We start from the raw sequence: 13,065 nt of genomic DNA, 5'->3' as shown, positions 1-13,065 counted from the left end.
ACTGTTGTTAGTAAAGTATTTCAGCTGTGTTCATTCTAGCCTTTTTTTATTATTTTTTCCCCCATGCATAGTGTACTTCAGAATATACTATACAATGTGTCCTTCATTTTTGAAGACAACAGAATGTGATTTTGAGGTAGAAAGGAGAGATTTGGCTGCCATCTCTGGCAGATCAGAGAATTATTCTGGTTCTTAGGTTTTGTTATTCTTTCTGTTTGCTGTTGTTGTATGTGTTTATGTTTCAGTTTTCATTCATTTAATTTTAGGTCATTCAAGTTAGATGAAAATGTTTGAGGTTTAGCTGCTGGTTATCTAGATATGGAACTAGAATTGTGGATTGGGCAAAAAAGGAACATACAGAAACTTGACAGAAAAAACTAGAAAGCTGTTGGCTGAGTTCTCCATCAGTTGTGACAATGAGTATTCTAGTTGATTTGATCATTGAAACAGACTGCTTGTGAAATTAGCATGCAAGTGGCTGAGCATGCCACAAACACATGTACCCTTAACTTAGTTCTCGGGGAGATTCAGCATGATTATGTATGGTGCTCATCATCTGAAAGTTGATGTTAACTGGTTGTAGTTAAAGAGAGAATAGGATAGATTAGGCTTAATTGCTGTGGAAGAGTGTGTACAGATGGAAAGAAAAAAAATCTACTAGATTATTTACAGGACAGCGCAGAGAAGTTACTAAAGGCAGTGAATAAAGATCAGGTGATCAATTGTGGAATAGGAGAAAAGGACAAGAATGATGAGAAACTTTTGGATAGTCAGTTTTGGAAAGCCACTGAGGACGTATGTGGAACAAAATCCTGGGTTTGGTTGAAAAAAGGGTAATTGAAAGAAGAAACAGAGAGCCTTACTACAACAGCTCAAGATCAAGTGTTACAAACAACTTGAGAAAATAAGTGTAAAGAGAGAAGTGTCATCAAAATGTAGAGTATGGGGAATTCAGGATGAAACAATGGCACACATTGTTGTAGAATGTCCCAAGGTGACTCATAGGGAATATAAGAAATGGAGATGTGACTAAGTTGTGAAAGTTTTATACTGGAAGCTTTGTCAGAAATGGAGGTTTGAAGCTGGAAGTATTTGGTATATTCATTGGGTTAAAAGAGTGCTTGAGCTAGTGAGATGCAAAATTTTATAGGATTTTCCAATTCAAATAAATAAGAGGATAGAGAATAATGAGCCAGATATAACAATAATAGACAAGGAAAAGAGAATTTTCTTTCTAATTGGCCCTTCATGTTACTTTCTATATTTAAGAGATGAGGAATTATGTACATTATTTACATTTGTCGGATATTTGTCCTCATCTTGTTTGTTGTTAACAAAACGTTTCGGCTGATATACCCTCCAGCCTTCATCAGGTAGTACCGGTTAGTAACTACTAACCCCAAGATTCCGAGTTTGATTCCAGGAAGTAACCTGAATAATAATAATAATAATAATAATAATAAAACATCGAAAACTACCTTAGGAATGAGAACCCAGGTTCGAAATTTCCCCAAGACACCTGATGAAAGCTGGAGGGTATATCAGCCGAAACGTGTTAACAACAAACAAGATGAGGACAAATATCCGCTGAATGTAAATAATGTCCATTTGATTCCAGAATTGTGAATAAAGATGATGAAAAGTTAAGAAAATACAATCCTTAAAATTTGAGATTGTGAGAATTTGGAATATGAAGTCTATAAAGGTTGTGCCTGTGATAAGTGGTGCACTAGGAACTGTGAATAATGATACAGACAAATGGTTGAAGTAAATTAGAATGGAATGTCCTGTTGAGCATTTACAGAAAGTTTGCCTCTCAGGAACAAGAAAGATCATCAGAAGGGTTTTGAGTACTTAAGGGGTTATTGAAATCATGTGACTATCTAAGGTTACAGGTAGTAACCTGATACTGACATAAATTCTACCTGGATATAAAACCAATAGAAATTACAATAACCGTTTCTGACTTAAGAATAAGGTCAGTAAATTAAGATCGGGTTTAGTTGATACCGTCAACCCAAGTACTTGATGGTACTTTATTCTATTGACCCCCAAAAGGATGAAATACAAAGTTGACCTCACTAAGATATCAGAAAAGAATGTAAAGTGAATGAAGAAATGTTTCAAATCATTTTCTTAATATTCTAAAGTTTCTGCCAATCTACCATCCTGCATTTCTGATTTAGGTCCAAGGCCAACAGTCTTAAAGGAGAGCAGGTTAGCTGATATTATCAACTTTACTGATACATTTTTTTAAAGGCAAGGTTGACTTTGGTGAAATTTGAACTCCAAATGTAAAAAAGTCAGAACAAATATGACAAAGCATTTTTTCCAATGCTCTAACAATTGTGCCAGCCCATTGCTCTTTATAAGGTTTCTGATTAAGACCAGCAATTTTAGGGTAGAGGTTAGTCAATGCAACTCCCACTAACTAACAAAACAAACTGATGTAGACACCTCCAGAAAGAATCTCACTCCCTCACAAAAATAAGAACACAACATTACACACATCTCAGAAACACAGAGATGTGGTGTAGTAGAATCTCACATGAAATTACTAAAGAAAGAAAAATAATAGCAATTTTGTAATTGAATTATAATTCACTTTTTCTGTTTTTAAAATTTTTTCTGTTGCCAGTGCTGGAGTAGGTCGAACTGGAACATTCATTTCTGTAGATCGCAGTTTGCAAGACTTGGAAAAGAATAATGAAGTTGATGTTTTGAGTGTTGTTCATGAAATGAGGCAGTACCGTTCCTTTATGGTGCAAACAGAAGTATGATGATTTGTTTCTTTGTTTTATTCAAATTTATTGTTATGTTTATTCATTTATTTAGTCTGTATTCCAATTTTTCCAAACTTAATAAAAAAGACAGCAACACTACCATCACTTTGTTTCTCTCATCATACTGCTGCTCCAGCACTGTATCTATTCCATAACTCTTTTCTCACTCAAATCACTGTTTTCTCCATCATTCTTTAACTTCCCTTCATCCATTTACTCTAGTTCTTCTGCTAGCACTCTCTTTTCTTGCATGTTACCTTAAATCAGTGATTCTCAACCATTTTTTTCCTATGGACCCCTTTGATTTCTATTTTCCTCAGGTGGAACTTCCTTGTCATTTGATGTTTGACTTAGCATTTAAACTGGCCTCTCACACCTACCCTACAATGTCATTCTAAAAATAAACTGTCATATCATTAAAATCTTGAAGCTATAAGATAATGCATGATCAATTCAAAACAATGTGAATAAATAAACATTACATATGACGGAGTAATCTGAATGCTAAAGAGTTAAAAAATTATGTTATATTTTTATAATTAAATATTATTAGGAATTGTATAAAAAATTGTTAAAATGTTTCGTGTATTGTAGATGTAAAACCAGTTTACTGCACATAAATTTTAACAATAAACTCTTATATGGCTCCTGTTTGAGACCCACTGCCTTAAATGAAAAGTGATACTCTAGAGTAATGAGGATTCTTTAGTCTTGCAGAACACAAGGCAATGTTAACATTGCTGGTGTCATGGTAAAATACACCCAGTACACTGAGTAAAATGGTTAGCAAATAAGCAGAGAAAATATAAGATTGAGGTTGTTTAGTCTATCTGAATACATGATGGCCTCTCTAGTATTGATGCTGTGATAAAATATCTCTACAGCACTAGTGAAGGCATATGGCCTAGTGGTAAGGATGTTTCACTTATGAGCACAAGATCATTGTTTCAATTCCTGGACTGGGCAGTGTGTTGTACTCTTGAACAAAATACTTCCTTTCACACTGCTCTGCGATCACTTCAACAGCTGATGTGTGACACTCTGTGCACCTGTACAGGCGATGTCAATTTGTTGACGGGAATGAGTTAATGTACAACACAAACAATTTATCTCTGTAAACAAATCATCTGTGCAGATTTGTTCAGCAAGAAGTTGCAGAACCCTCATCTGTCATTAACAATAGAAGACTCCACCACATTTTGTAAAGTGAAAGGCACTCAGCAATAGAAGCCATAACAGAAGTGGAATGTTTAGAATGAGATATGATTCTCTAAACCGTCTACATATACATATCAAATTCTTTCCCAAATAAATTTTCACTTCATTTTAGAAGCTCCAAGGAAGCTATAAGAAGATGAACAAGCACTCAGTTCTGAGTGCACTTGTAGGTTAGTGTTAGGAAGAGTACCCAGCTATAGAAACCATGCCAAAGCAAACATTGAAGCTTGCCAGCTCTTGTCAAATCATTCAACCCACACACCATCATCATCATCATCATTTAACGTCCGCTTTCCATGCTAGCATGGGTTGGACGATTTGGGGAACTGGGGAACCAGATGGCTACACCAGACTCCAATCTGATCTCGCAGAGTTTCTACAGCTGGATGCCCTTCCTAACGCCAACCACTCCAAGAGTGTAGTGGGTGCTTTTTATATGCTACTGACACGAGGGCCAGTCTGGTGGTACTGGCAACGGCCATGCTCAAATGTTGTTTTTTTTACATGCTACCTGCACAGGAGTCAGTCCAATGTTTTGTTCACATGCCACCGGCACGAGGGCCAGTAAGGCGAAGCTGGAAACGATCACACTCAAGCAGAAAGAATACATTAAATGATGAAGATTATAATATATGGACTTGTACCTGTGTGAGAAGCCATTATCTTTGCCTGAAAGATGAAATAGCCAATTAAATAAGATTTGAATTCCTCCAAGTGGAAAGCATAGTATTGTCTCTTGGGCAATACACTTAATTGTACTTTCCTATGTCTATATTCCTGATCAATTCCTAATAATTAATCATTTTTGATATTGTATATTTTTACTCCGTCTAGGAACAGTACATATATATCCATCGCTGTATACTACATGTAATAAAAGGAGATAACAAAGATATCTATGAAAATGAGACTTACATGAATGAAGATATATATGAAAATACAAAAGCAGGCCAAGTAAATAAAGCATTTTTGTATGGTAAGTGTGCACTTTTTTCTATTTGCCAATTTCCTTTTCTCATATCATGTGTCATTTGATGTGATTCTTTGCTTTAAATAAATTTATTATTTTAAGACTGAACTCTGCTTATACTAAATTACAAATGAAATTAAACATTTATGATAAAAAAAGAAAACTAATGTTATTTTGCATATAAAAAAATGTGAAAAGTGTTTTAGGTTAAATCTTTTTGTACCCTTTCTGATCATTCAAATTGTAAAGGAAGTACTTGAGAATATCTGAGAATACATTATTTGGATTTTCATGAAACACTTTATGTGGATCATAAACTATCTGATTTTCATTTCTAAGTCAATTGAAATACATTAAGAAAAGTTTGAAATGTGGGAATTAGATCGAAATAATTGGAAATTAATACAAGAAAGACATGTTATTGTCAATGAACCCAGCAAAAGTTGTATTTAAAATTCATCTGGTTGAAATTGGAATATTATTTGTACACAATGCAACAAGGTTTTTCATACTAGATAATTTAGAATTCTTGGCAATCTGATTCCATATCTTCAGGTATTTGAATTGAGAGCATAAATAAGTCTCAAACTAACATGCCAGCCACTTTATATAACAATCCTTTATGTCCAATTCATGGATTTGTCTGTAAATTGTTGGCTAGATTAAAGTCTCATAAAACACATAGACAAAAGACAAAAAAAAGCAGAAAAAGTGCTGCTAGACCATCATACTTTGAAATCAACAAGTGAATCCATTATATTATGTGCATACATGTATTAGTCGTTTCCAATCCAATCTGTTAATACCTGAGATATTTTTAATAACAATTTTTGATATTGTATGTATATATGCATTGTGATGTGGTTTCTTAAGGAGTGCTTTGTTTTGCCATTTCTGCTTTTAATTGGATATAAATCAATGGAATGAGCAGTCAGTGCTGATATCATAGACTTCAGTTGCAATTTTGCTTTACAAGATACTTACTAACCATATTAGTAACCGTTTCAAATTCACAATTGCTGTGAGCCTTCATTATGTTTACTACACAGTAATATTTCAGATTTTGTCAATTTAAAACATATAAAATCTCTGAAAGTGAAAAGGATTTGGACATTGCTATTTTTGTTGACTTGAAAGAGTTCACAGAACTATATCATAGTATTCTGAATATCAGTAAGTGGTGGAACATCAGAAAAATAAAAGACTTTGCAGTGTTTAGTTATGCTCTGGACAGTTTTATCAACTTCATCCTCCCACAAAATGTATGGTGTTATGTTAAAAATTGATATCATCTTAGCAGCATTTTAGGCCCCTGGGCAAATCATTGCACTGGAACCTATAATATTTATTTCCTGATAGCATGTCACAGCATACTTTGATCATGATTAGGCTACTAGACCTGTGAGGTTCCTGGGCAACTGTCCAAAGTGCCCATGTCTTAAGATTATAACTTTTTCAAGTTAAACACATTACAAATAGCAAAATTACTTGTGTTCATTAATTAAATATTTTATATTTTATTAATTACAATGAGGTTTGTTTAATTGAAATATGAACTGTTCAGTTCATCTCAAAATGGAGAAGATTATCATCATTTTGGTATTATTTCCCTAGTTTAAAACTGATATTTTGATTTTAATGAACCTTTCCATCAATTTTTGCGTCTGTTTTTCCATGATAGCATGAGTTAGACAAATATATTATTGAGGCCTTGTTTCACAGTGACATACCCTTTTTGTCTGTAACCTTTATGTGTTTTTTAAGTAGAAAGGAGAAAATTCAGAGGATGATTTTTAAAGGAGAAATGACAATAGCATCACTATTTATAGCTCGTGATTTTGTGAGAAGCAGAAATGTAAACAAATGTACAAATACATCCATGTATACATGCAGTTTATTTATGGTAAAAATATTAGGTAATAGAAATATACAGCATGTAGCGATTGAAACTTCATCCTGGAATATTGTTTTAAGAGTAATTCTGAAATGCTGAAAACAGCTAAAAAGAAAAAACAAAACAGTGTAAATAGAAGTGAGGACATATAAGGCATTGTGGTATTATCATTTCAGTTACATGCTGGTTGCTAGAGTGGTGAGTTCTTTTGACAAAAACAGTTACCCTTTACTGATGATGTTCAGGTGGGATACATCTATATTTTAGTGACATCTATGTTTAGAGTTTTTGTCAATCTTTTAGCTAAATGTAAAATTCCTCAGAATATGTAGTCATGCACTGTTTCAATTGTTGATGATGTTTATTTACATCCAAATCAGTCCTAACAGTAATGCATTGCAGCCTCAGGTATGATGTATCTATGACTGCCTTATCTGTTTTGTCTTTTCCAATGTGGTGTAGTTTTAAGGGAGGTTTGGCTGCTATTTGTAACAGGTCTAGTCACCATATAGAGAATGCAGATCGCATCAGCATTTTTTGATGGTGCTACTTTTGAATGATAAATGTGAGACATCTGTTGAAATTTTTTAAAAATGTATCTGATAGACATTCCCAAGACTGAATTGGTCATGCAATGGTTGTAATTTCCTCAGACCACCTCGGAATTTCTTGTCATTCAGGTCCCTCCCAGAAGTAATACTCTACTCCATGAATGATAATCCAAATTGTCAGTATAGTATGAAAGCACTGAATTTTACAAGTGATGCCTTCACTGTGTTGGTTGAGAAAAAGGCTTTATCATATATAAGGGGAAAAACCTGACCAAATATCTCCTGTTATGCAAAACTTGGAACCATGAGTTGTCCATTATAAACAGCAAAGCTTCTATATGGTTCAGTTCCACACTATTAGGATATTGTTAGAAAATGTAGGTCAAAATTGGTTTCACATATACAACCAAAATTAAGAGTATTTGAGTACAACAATATCAATGTGAATTATGGTACTCAATATCAATTATGGTACTCAAACAACTGAGGTTTTTTTTTTTAAACTTCAGACATAGCTTTTTTATCTTCTTTTACTTGTTTTAGTCATTGGACTGCAGCCATACTGGGGCACTACCTTTTCAAGTTTGATACTTATTCTAGTGGGGTTTTTTTTTTATGTGCCAAACTGCTAAATTACAAGATGTAAACAAACCAAATTTGGTTGTCAAATGGTGTGGTGGAGTGACAAACACAAAGACGAACACAACAGCCTTCCACTCAGTTTCTGTCCACCAAATTCACTCACAAGACATTAGTCAGCTCCTAGGAGCCATAATAAAAGACACTCACCCAAGATGCTATGCAGTGGGACTGAACCCAAAGCCACACAGCTGCAAAGCAAGCTTTTTAACTATACAGCCACAGAATCATCATCATCATCATTTAATGTCTGCTTTCTATGCTAGCATGAGTTGGACGATTTGATTGAGGACCGGCAAACCAGAAGGCTGCACCAGGCTCCAATCTGATCTGCCCTTCCTAATGCCAACCACTCCAAGAGTGTAGTGGATGCTTTTACGTGCTGGTAGCACGAGGGCCAGTCACAGGTTCTAATAAAAGTCATATTTAGAAATTTGGGTTATAAAAAAAAGAAAGCAGCTAATTGAGAAGCTAAAATAAGCTATGCCTGCAAATAAATTATTGGGTGCCAGAAACTGCAAAAGGAATTTTGTAAGGTCAGCATTTAGTGTTAAGTCTGATTGATGAATACTAATTGCAAGTGGAGTAGCACAACACATAAATGGGACTCCTGAGATATACGTTTGTTTCAAACCACAAGAGGTTCAGTTTGTGTGTTACTTTATTTGAAAACAATGAGATAGCCATAGCTTGAAGTAAGTTAAATGCCAACAGAGAAGTCTTACTTTTTACTCAAACATGCTAATCAGTGACTGGATCTAAAAGCAAGAATTATAAAACCATCTGTTGAATTATAACATTAAAATGCATGAGGCAGTAGAGCATAAGGAACTTTGCTTCATCTATGGAAGACATGGTGAAATAGCTGCGGAAGTAATTAATATGGTGAGCACTATAACATTCATTAATTGCAATTATATCTATCAAGGATAGACATGGTAGTGCTTGACTAAACCAAAGGCAAGGGTAATAACTCATAATTACAAAAACTGGTTGTGTCTGTTGGTAATTAAATGTGGTTATCAAGTTGTATATAAATCATAAAGCGCAATTAGTTTCTTGTGGAGTATATTATTGTTTTATTATTTAACATACCTTTTTTTAATTTTTTTTTTTTACTGGTCATGGTATGCTTTTATCTGCTTTTGATTAATAACACAATTGGAACTCACATTCAAAGTGACATTCATAAACTTCACATAGATATTAGTTCACAATTTCTGCTTTACTTGTTACTAACTGTAGTAACTCACTCACGTCTACAGTTGCTGGGAGCCATCATAATGAAACTAATTTTGGAAAGGTAATGGTGTCTTATATTTAAAAGAACATTTTAGTTTTTCCTTTGTGTCTTAATTCTAGGTCCTTTTTTCCATGCTGGTATATCGTGGAAAGACCTGCAGATTCAGACATTTGCAGGTGTTCTTGGAGCAGGTATTTCACAACTGGATGCTTCCCCCAAAGCCAGCCCTAGTAGGATTAGACTTAACTTTCCAGATAGTTAGACTGAGGCAAGTAGAGTCATCTACCTCATCCAAAGAACTGTTATTTGGTTGTTGTCTATAAAAAATAGTGGTATATTTTGTTCCAACCAGTTGATATATGGTTGTCAATGAATTAATAATAAATTAAAGATAAATAGGCAGGTATGGAGTTAAAAAGTGTGAGATTATAAAAAAAACTTATGTGCTGTTTGGCAGAATATTGTTCTATGTGGCGTTCAATTATAAATAATTAAAAATACACATTAAGTACAGGACATAACCAGCCAGTGAGAAATACATAAACACACGGGAGATAAGTACAGGACAAATACAAAAAAAAAATACACATTAAGTTCAGAATATCACCAATGTGTGAAAAATACGTAAACACACAGCGATAAGTACAGGACAAAATATCAAAAAAGTCTAAATCCTCCTCAGTTGTCGATTGATTATTACTATCTGTTTCTAGCTTTCACCGATGCTCAAAACAGATAGTAATAAACAGTTGACAACTGAGGAGGAATTAGATTTCTATTGAAATTTTGTCCTGTGCTTATCACTGTGTGTTTACATATTTTTCACTCATTTGGTGATATCCTGTACTTAATGTGTATTTTTTTTGTTTTCATCCTGTACGTATCTCTCATGTGTTTACATATTTTTCACTCACTGGTGATGTCCTGTACTTAATGTGTATTTTTAATTATATATATATATATATTATATATATATATATATATATATATATATATATATATATATATATATATATATATATAATGCATATTTGTTCCATCTTGTTCAGAATAAATTATGAATTAAATTTGTGTATTTGTAAATGCCTGTCTGTAGATGGGTGCATCTGCACACAATGATTAGTCAATATTAGAACTGATTTTGATTAATGAAAAGCTCCACAATTTTTTAACCAAGCTCTTTTGTTTGTTTGTTTGTTTTTTGTTTTTTTTAATAAGTTAGTCAGGAGATGAGGGGCAATTCCCTTTATCAGACCATCCCGGGTAGTGAGACTGATGGAACTGTTGGTATTCAACTTAAAGGTTCTGTAGGTCAGATTTTCTGACAGATATATGGGCAAAGAAAACATTCTATAAGTTTACAGTTCTGGAGAGGAAGGGTTGGGTGAAGTGTGGGAGAAAGGAGGAGGATAGACTGGAAGATAGGGTTGGCATGATTGGAGAGGATGTAGCTGAAAGAAGAGGCACAGGAAAGTAACTGCGCATCTGTCAGCTGTGGTGATGAGTGGATCTTTGTCAATCAGTGGAATGTCCTTTTGGATGTGAGATGTCTGTGCAAAGCAGAATCAACAGCACAAGCTGTACTATGTCAGACATGAGTTTATTCATGAGAAATCTATAAATGTAATTAGTCCAAGGTAATTAAATGATTTTAGCTTTGAATTTATAGAGTATTGGAGAGATACATTTTTATTTTTTTCGACACATCTGTGTGGTTCAGTTGTTGTTAAGTTCGTGTATGTTGTTAGTGCCCAAGCTCAGAATGTGTAGAAGATGCATAATAATGATGGTGTACTAGGTCACATTAATTATTTTGACTTTGTATGGACAATTCTTGTAATTAGATGGATAGACAAACGGATAAGACTAGAGTGGTGTCATGGATGTAGGAAAATATTTGATTAGAAATGATAAACTTTTTAGTTATATAATGGCAGAAGATTATGAGGAAATGCAAATAGATTTCTAAAGAACTCTGAAACAGTTATGAATAAATATGGCAATTCATGTTAATAGATGGAAGTATTATCTTTAATGCGTAACTGAACACACCAAGAAATTTGCTTCTAGAACCATGAGTGTATAATGTAGTATGCTAAGCAATCTGTAACCTGTTGGTATGGTTTTCATCATCATTCTCATTTAGCATCTGTTTTCCATGCTGGCATGGGTTGGAGAGAGCTGCATCAGGCTCCAGTCTGATTTGGCATGGTTTCTTCAGCTGGATGCATTTCCTAACAGCAACCACTTTACAGAGTGTGCTTGGTGCTTTTATGTGGCACTGCATGAGCGCTTATACGTAGCACTGGCACAAATGCTTTTTACGTGACACCAGTACAGGACTCTCACAGGTCAATCTTCTTTACCAGAGTGAGCAGCCTTAATGTATCTACTGTGGAGTATGGATTTTCTCAGCAGAAGTGTTAAGGTCATTCCCCCTGGTGAAGAAGATTGGCCTTTGAGAGTCCTGTGCTGATGGCACGTAAAAAGTACTCATGCTGGTACCACATAAAAGTACTCATGCTGATACCACATAAAAGTACTCATGCTGGTACCACATAAAAGTACTCATACTGGTACCACATAAAAGTACTCATGCTGGTACCAGATAACAGTACTCATGCTGGTACCACATAAAAATATTCATACTGGTACCACATAAAAGTACTCATGGTGGTACCACATAAAAATATTCATACTGGTACCACATAAAAGTACTCATGCTGGTACCACATAAAAGTACTCATGCTGGTACTACACAAAAATACTCATGCTGGTACCACATAAAAGTACTCAGCATACTCTGTAAAGTGATTTTCTGAAACTTTATTTGTGGTAAAAATGCAGTAAATATTCTAAGTTTTGCAGATTGTACTTCATATTTCTCTTTCTCTCTGGGTGAGATGCTAAGATGTTAAGAAAATAAATCAGGAGCATACTCATACTATTTCTATGTTTCTGCAAAAATTATTGAAGTGAATGCTTCTCCATACATCATCCTGTGATGTTTCCGGGGGAAGGAGGGTGGGTGGTCATTAGGTGTTTCGTGTCTTTCAACATCAGACATGCTCACCCAGGTGACCCAGCCAAATTTATAGTTAGGCAACTAACTATATGCTAGCTTGACATGTAGATAAAGAAAATTTATTTTGGTGTGGGAGATGGCTTGCAAATCATTAAAATGGATGCAGTGGGTGAAATAGGTACTTTTAAAGTGTATATACTGTTAACAAATCATTTTATAGTAATAATAATATAATAATAATAATAATAATAATAATCACCTCATCGAGGCAATGTGGCAGATGCCGGTGTCACATAACTAGCACCCATGCCAGTGACACGTAAAAAGCACCTATCGTGTGTTGAGCCTCATAGGGGCAATGACAAATGACTGAGACCTTTAGCAATATGCTGTGCTTGAGTAGAAGACCCATCAAGCCAAGTGAAACCATAGTCATGGCAGATACTGGTGTCATGCAAATGGCACCCGTGTCAGTGGCACATAAAAGCACTCATTATATTCTTGGAGTGATTAGTGTTAGAAAGGGAAGCCAGCTGTAGAAACCATACAAAAATCAGACTGGAGTCTGGTGCAGCCCCTCTGCTTACCAGCCCTGGTCAAACCATCCAACCCATGTCAGCATGGACAATGGACATTAAATAATGATGATGATGATGATGACGATGACGATGAAAAATAACAAAGTTATTGTATACAATGCTCAGATGCACTACAACTCATCAGAAAAAGTAGCCAAAATGCA

At 34.7% G+C, this 13,065-nt stretch overlaps 1 protein-coding gene across 12 annotated transcripts in view; it reads left to right on the top strand.

Annotated features, from left to right (window-relative positions):
* Positions 1–13,065, top strand: part of LOC106877276 (tyrosine-protein phosphatase 10D) — a 135,582-nt gene that overhangs the window by 89,555 nt on the left and 32,962 nt on the right. For 8 of the 12 annotated variants that reach the window (XR_016240753.1, XR_016240752.1, XR_016240754.1 and 5 more), the window contains exons 28-29: positions 2,639–2,774; positions 4,836–4,977. Coding sequence is in view for 8 of the 12 variants with exons in the window: in XM_089347751.1 (XP_089203877.1) it covers positions 2,639–2,774; positions 4,836–4,977 (278 nt within the window). In the remaining 4 variants the exon portion in view is untranslated. Of the gene's footprint in view, positions 1–2,638; positions 2,775–4,835; positions 4,982–9,417; positions 9,673–13,065 lie in introns of those variants that run through there. The other 4 variants (XM_089347747.1, XM_089347748.1, XM_089347749.1 and 1 more) reach the window with 2 other exon arrangements.

Source organism: Octopus bimaculoides, chromosome 2 (genome assembly GCF_046866305.1).
Source record: "Octopus bimaculoides isolate indiv1 chromosome 2, ASM4686630v1, whole genome shotgun sequence".
Taxonomy (NCBI): domain Eukaryota; kingdom Metazoa; phylum Mollusca; class Cephalopoda; order Octopoda; family Octopodidae; genus Octopus; species Octopus bimaculoides.
The sequence above is the reverse complement of the archived record's forward strand: the minus strand, read 5'-3'. Positions and strand labels throughout refer to the sequence as shown.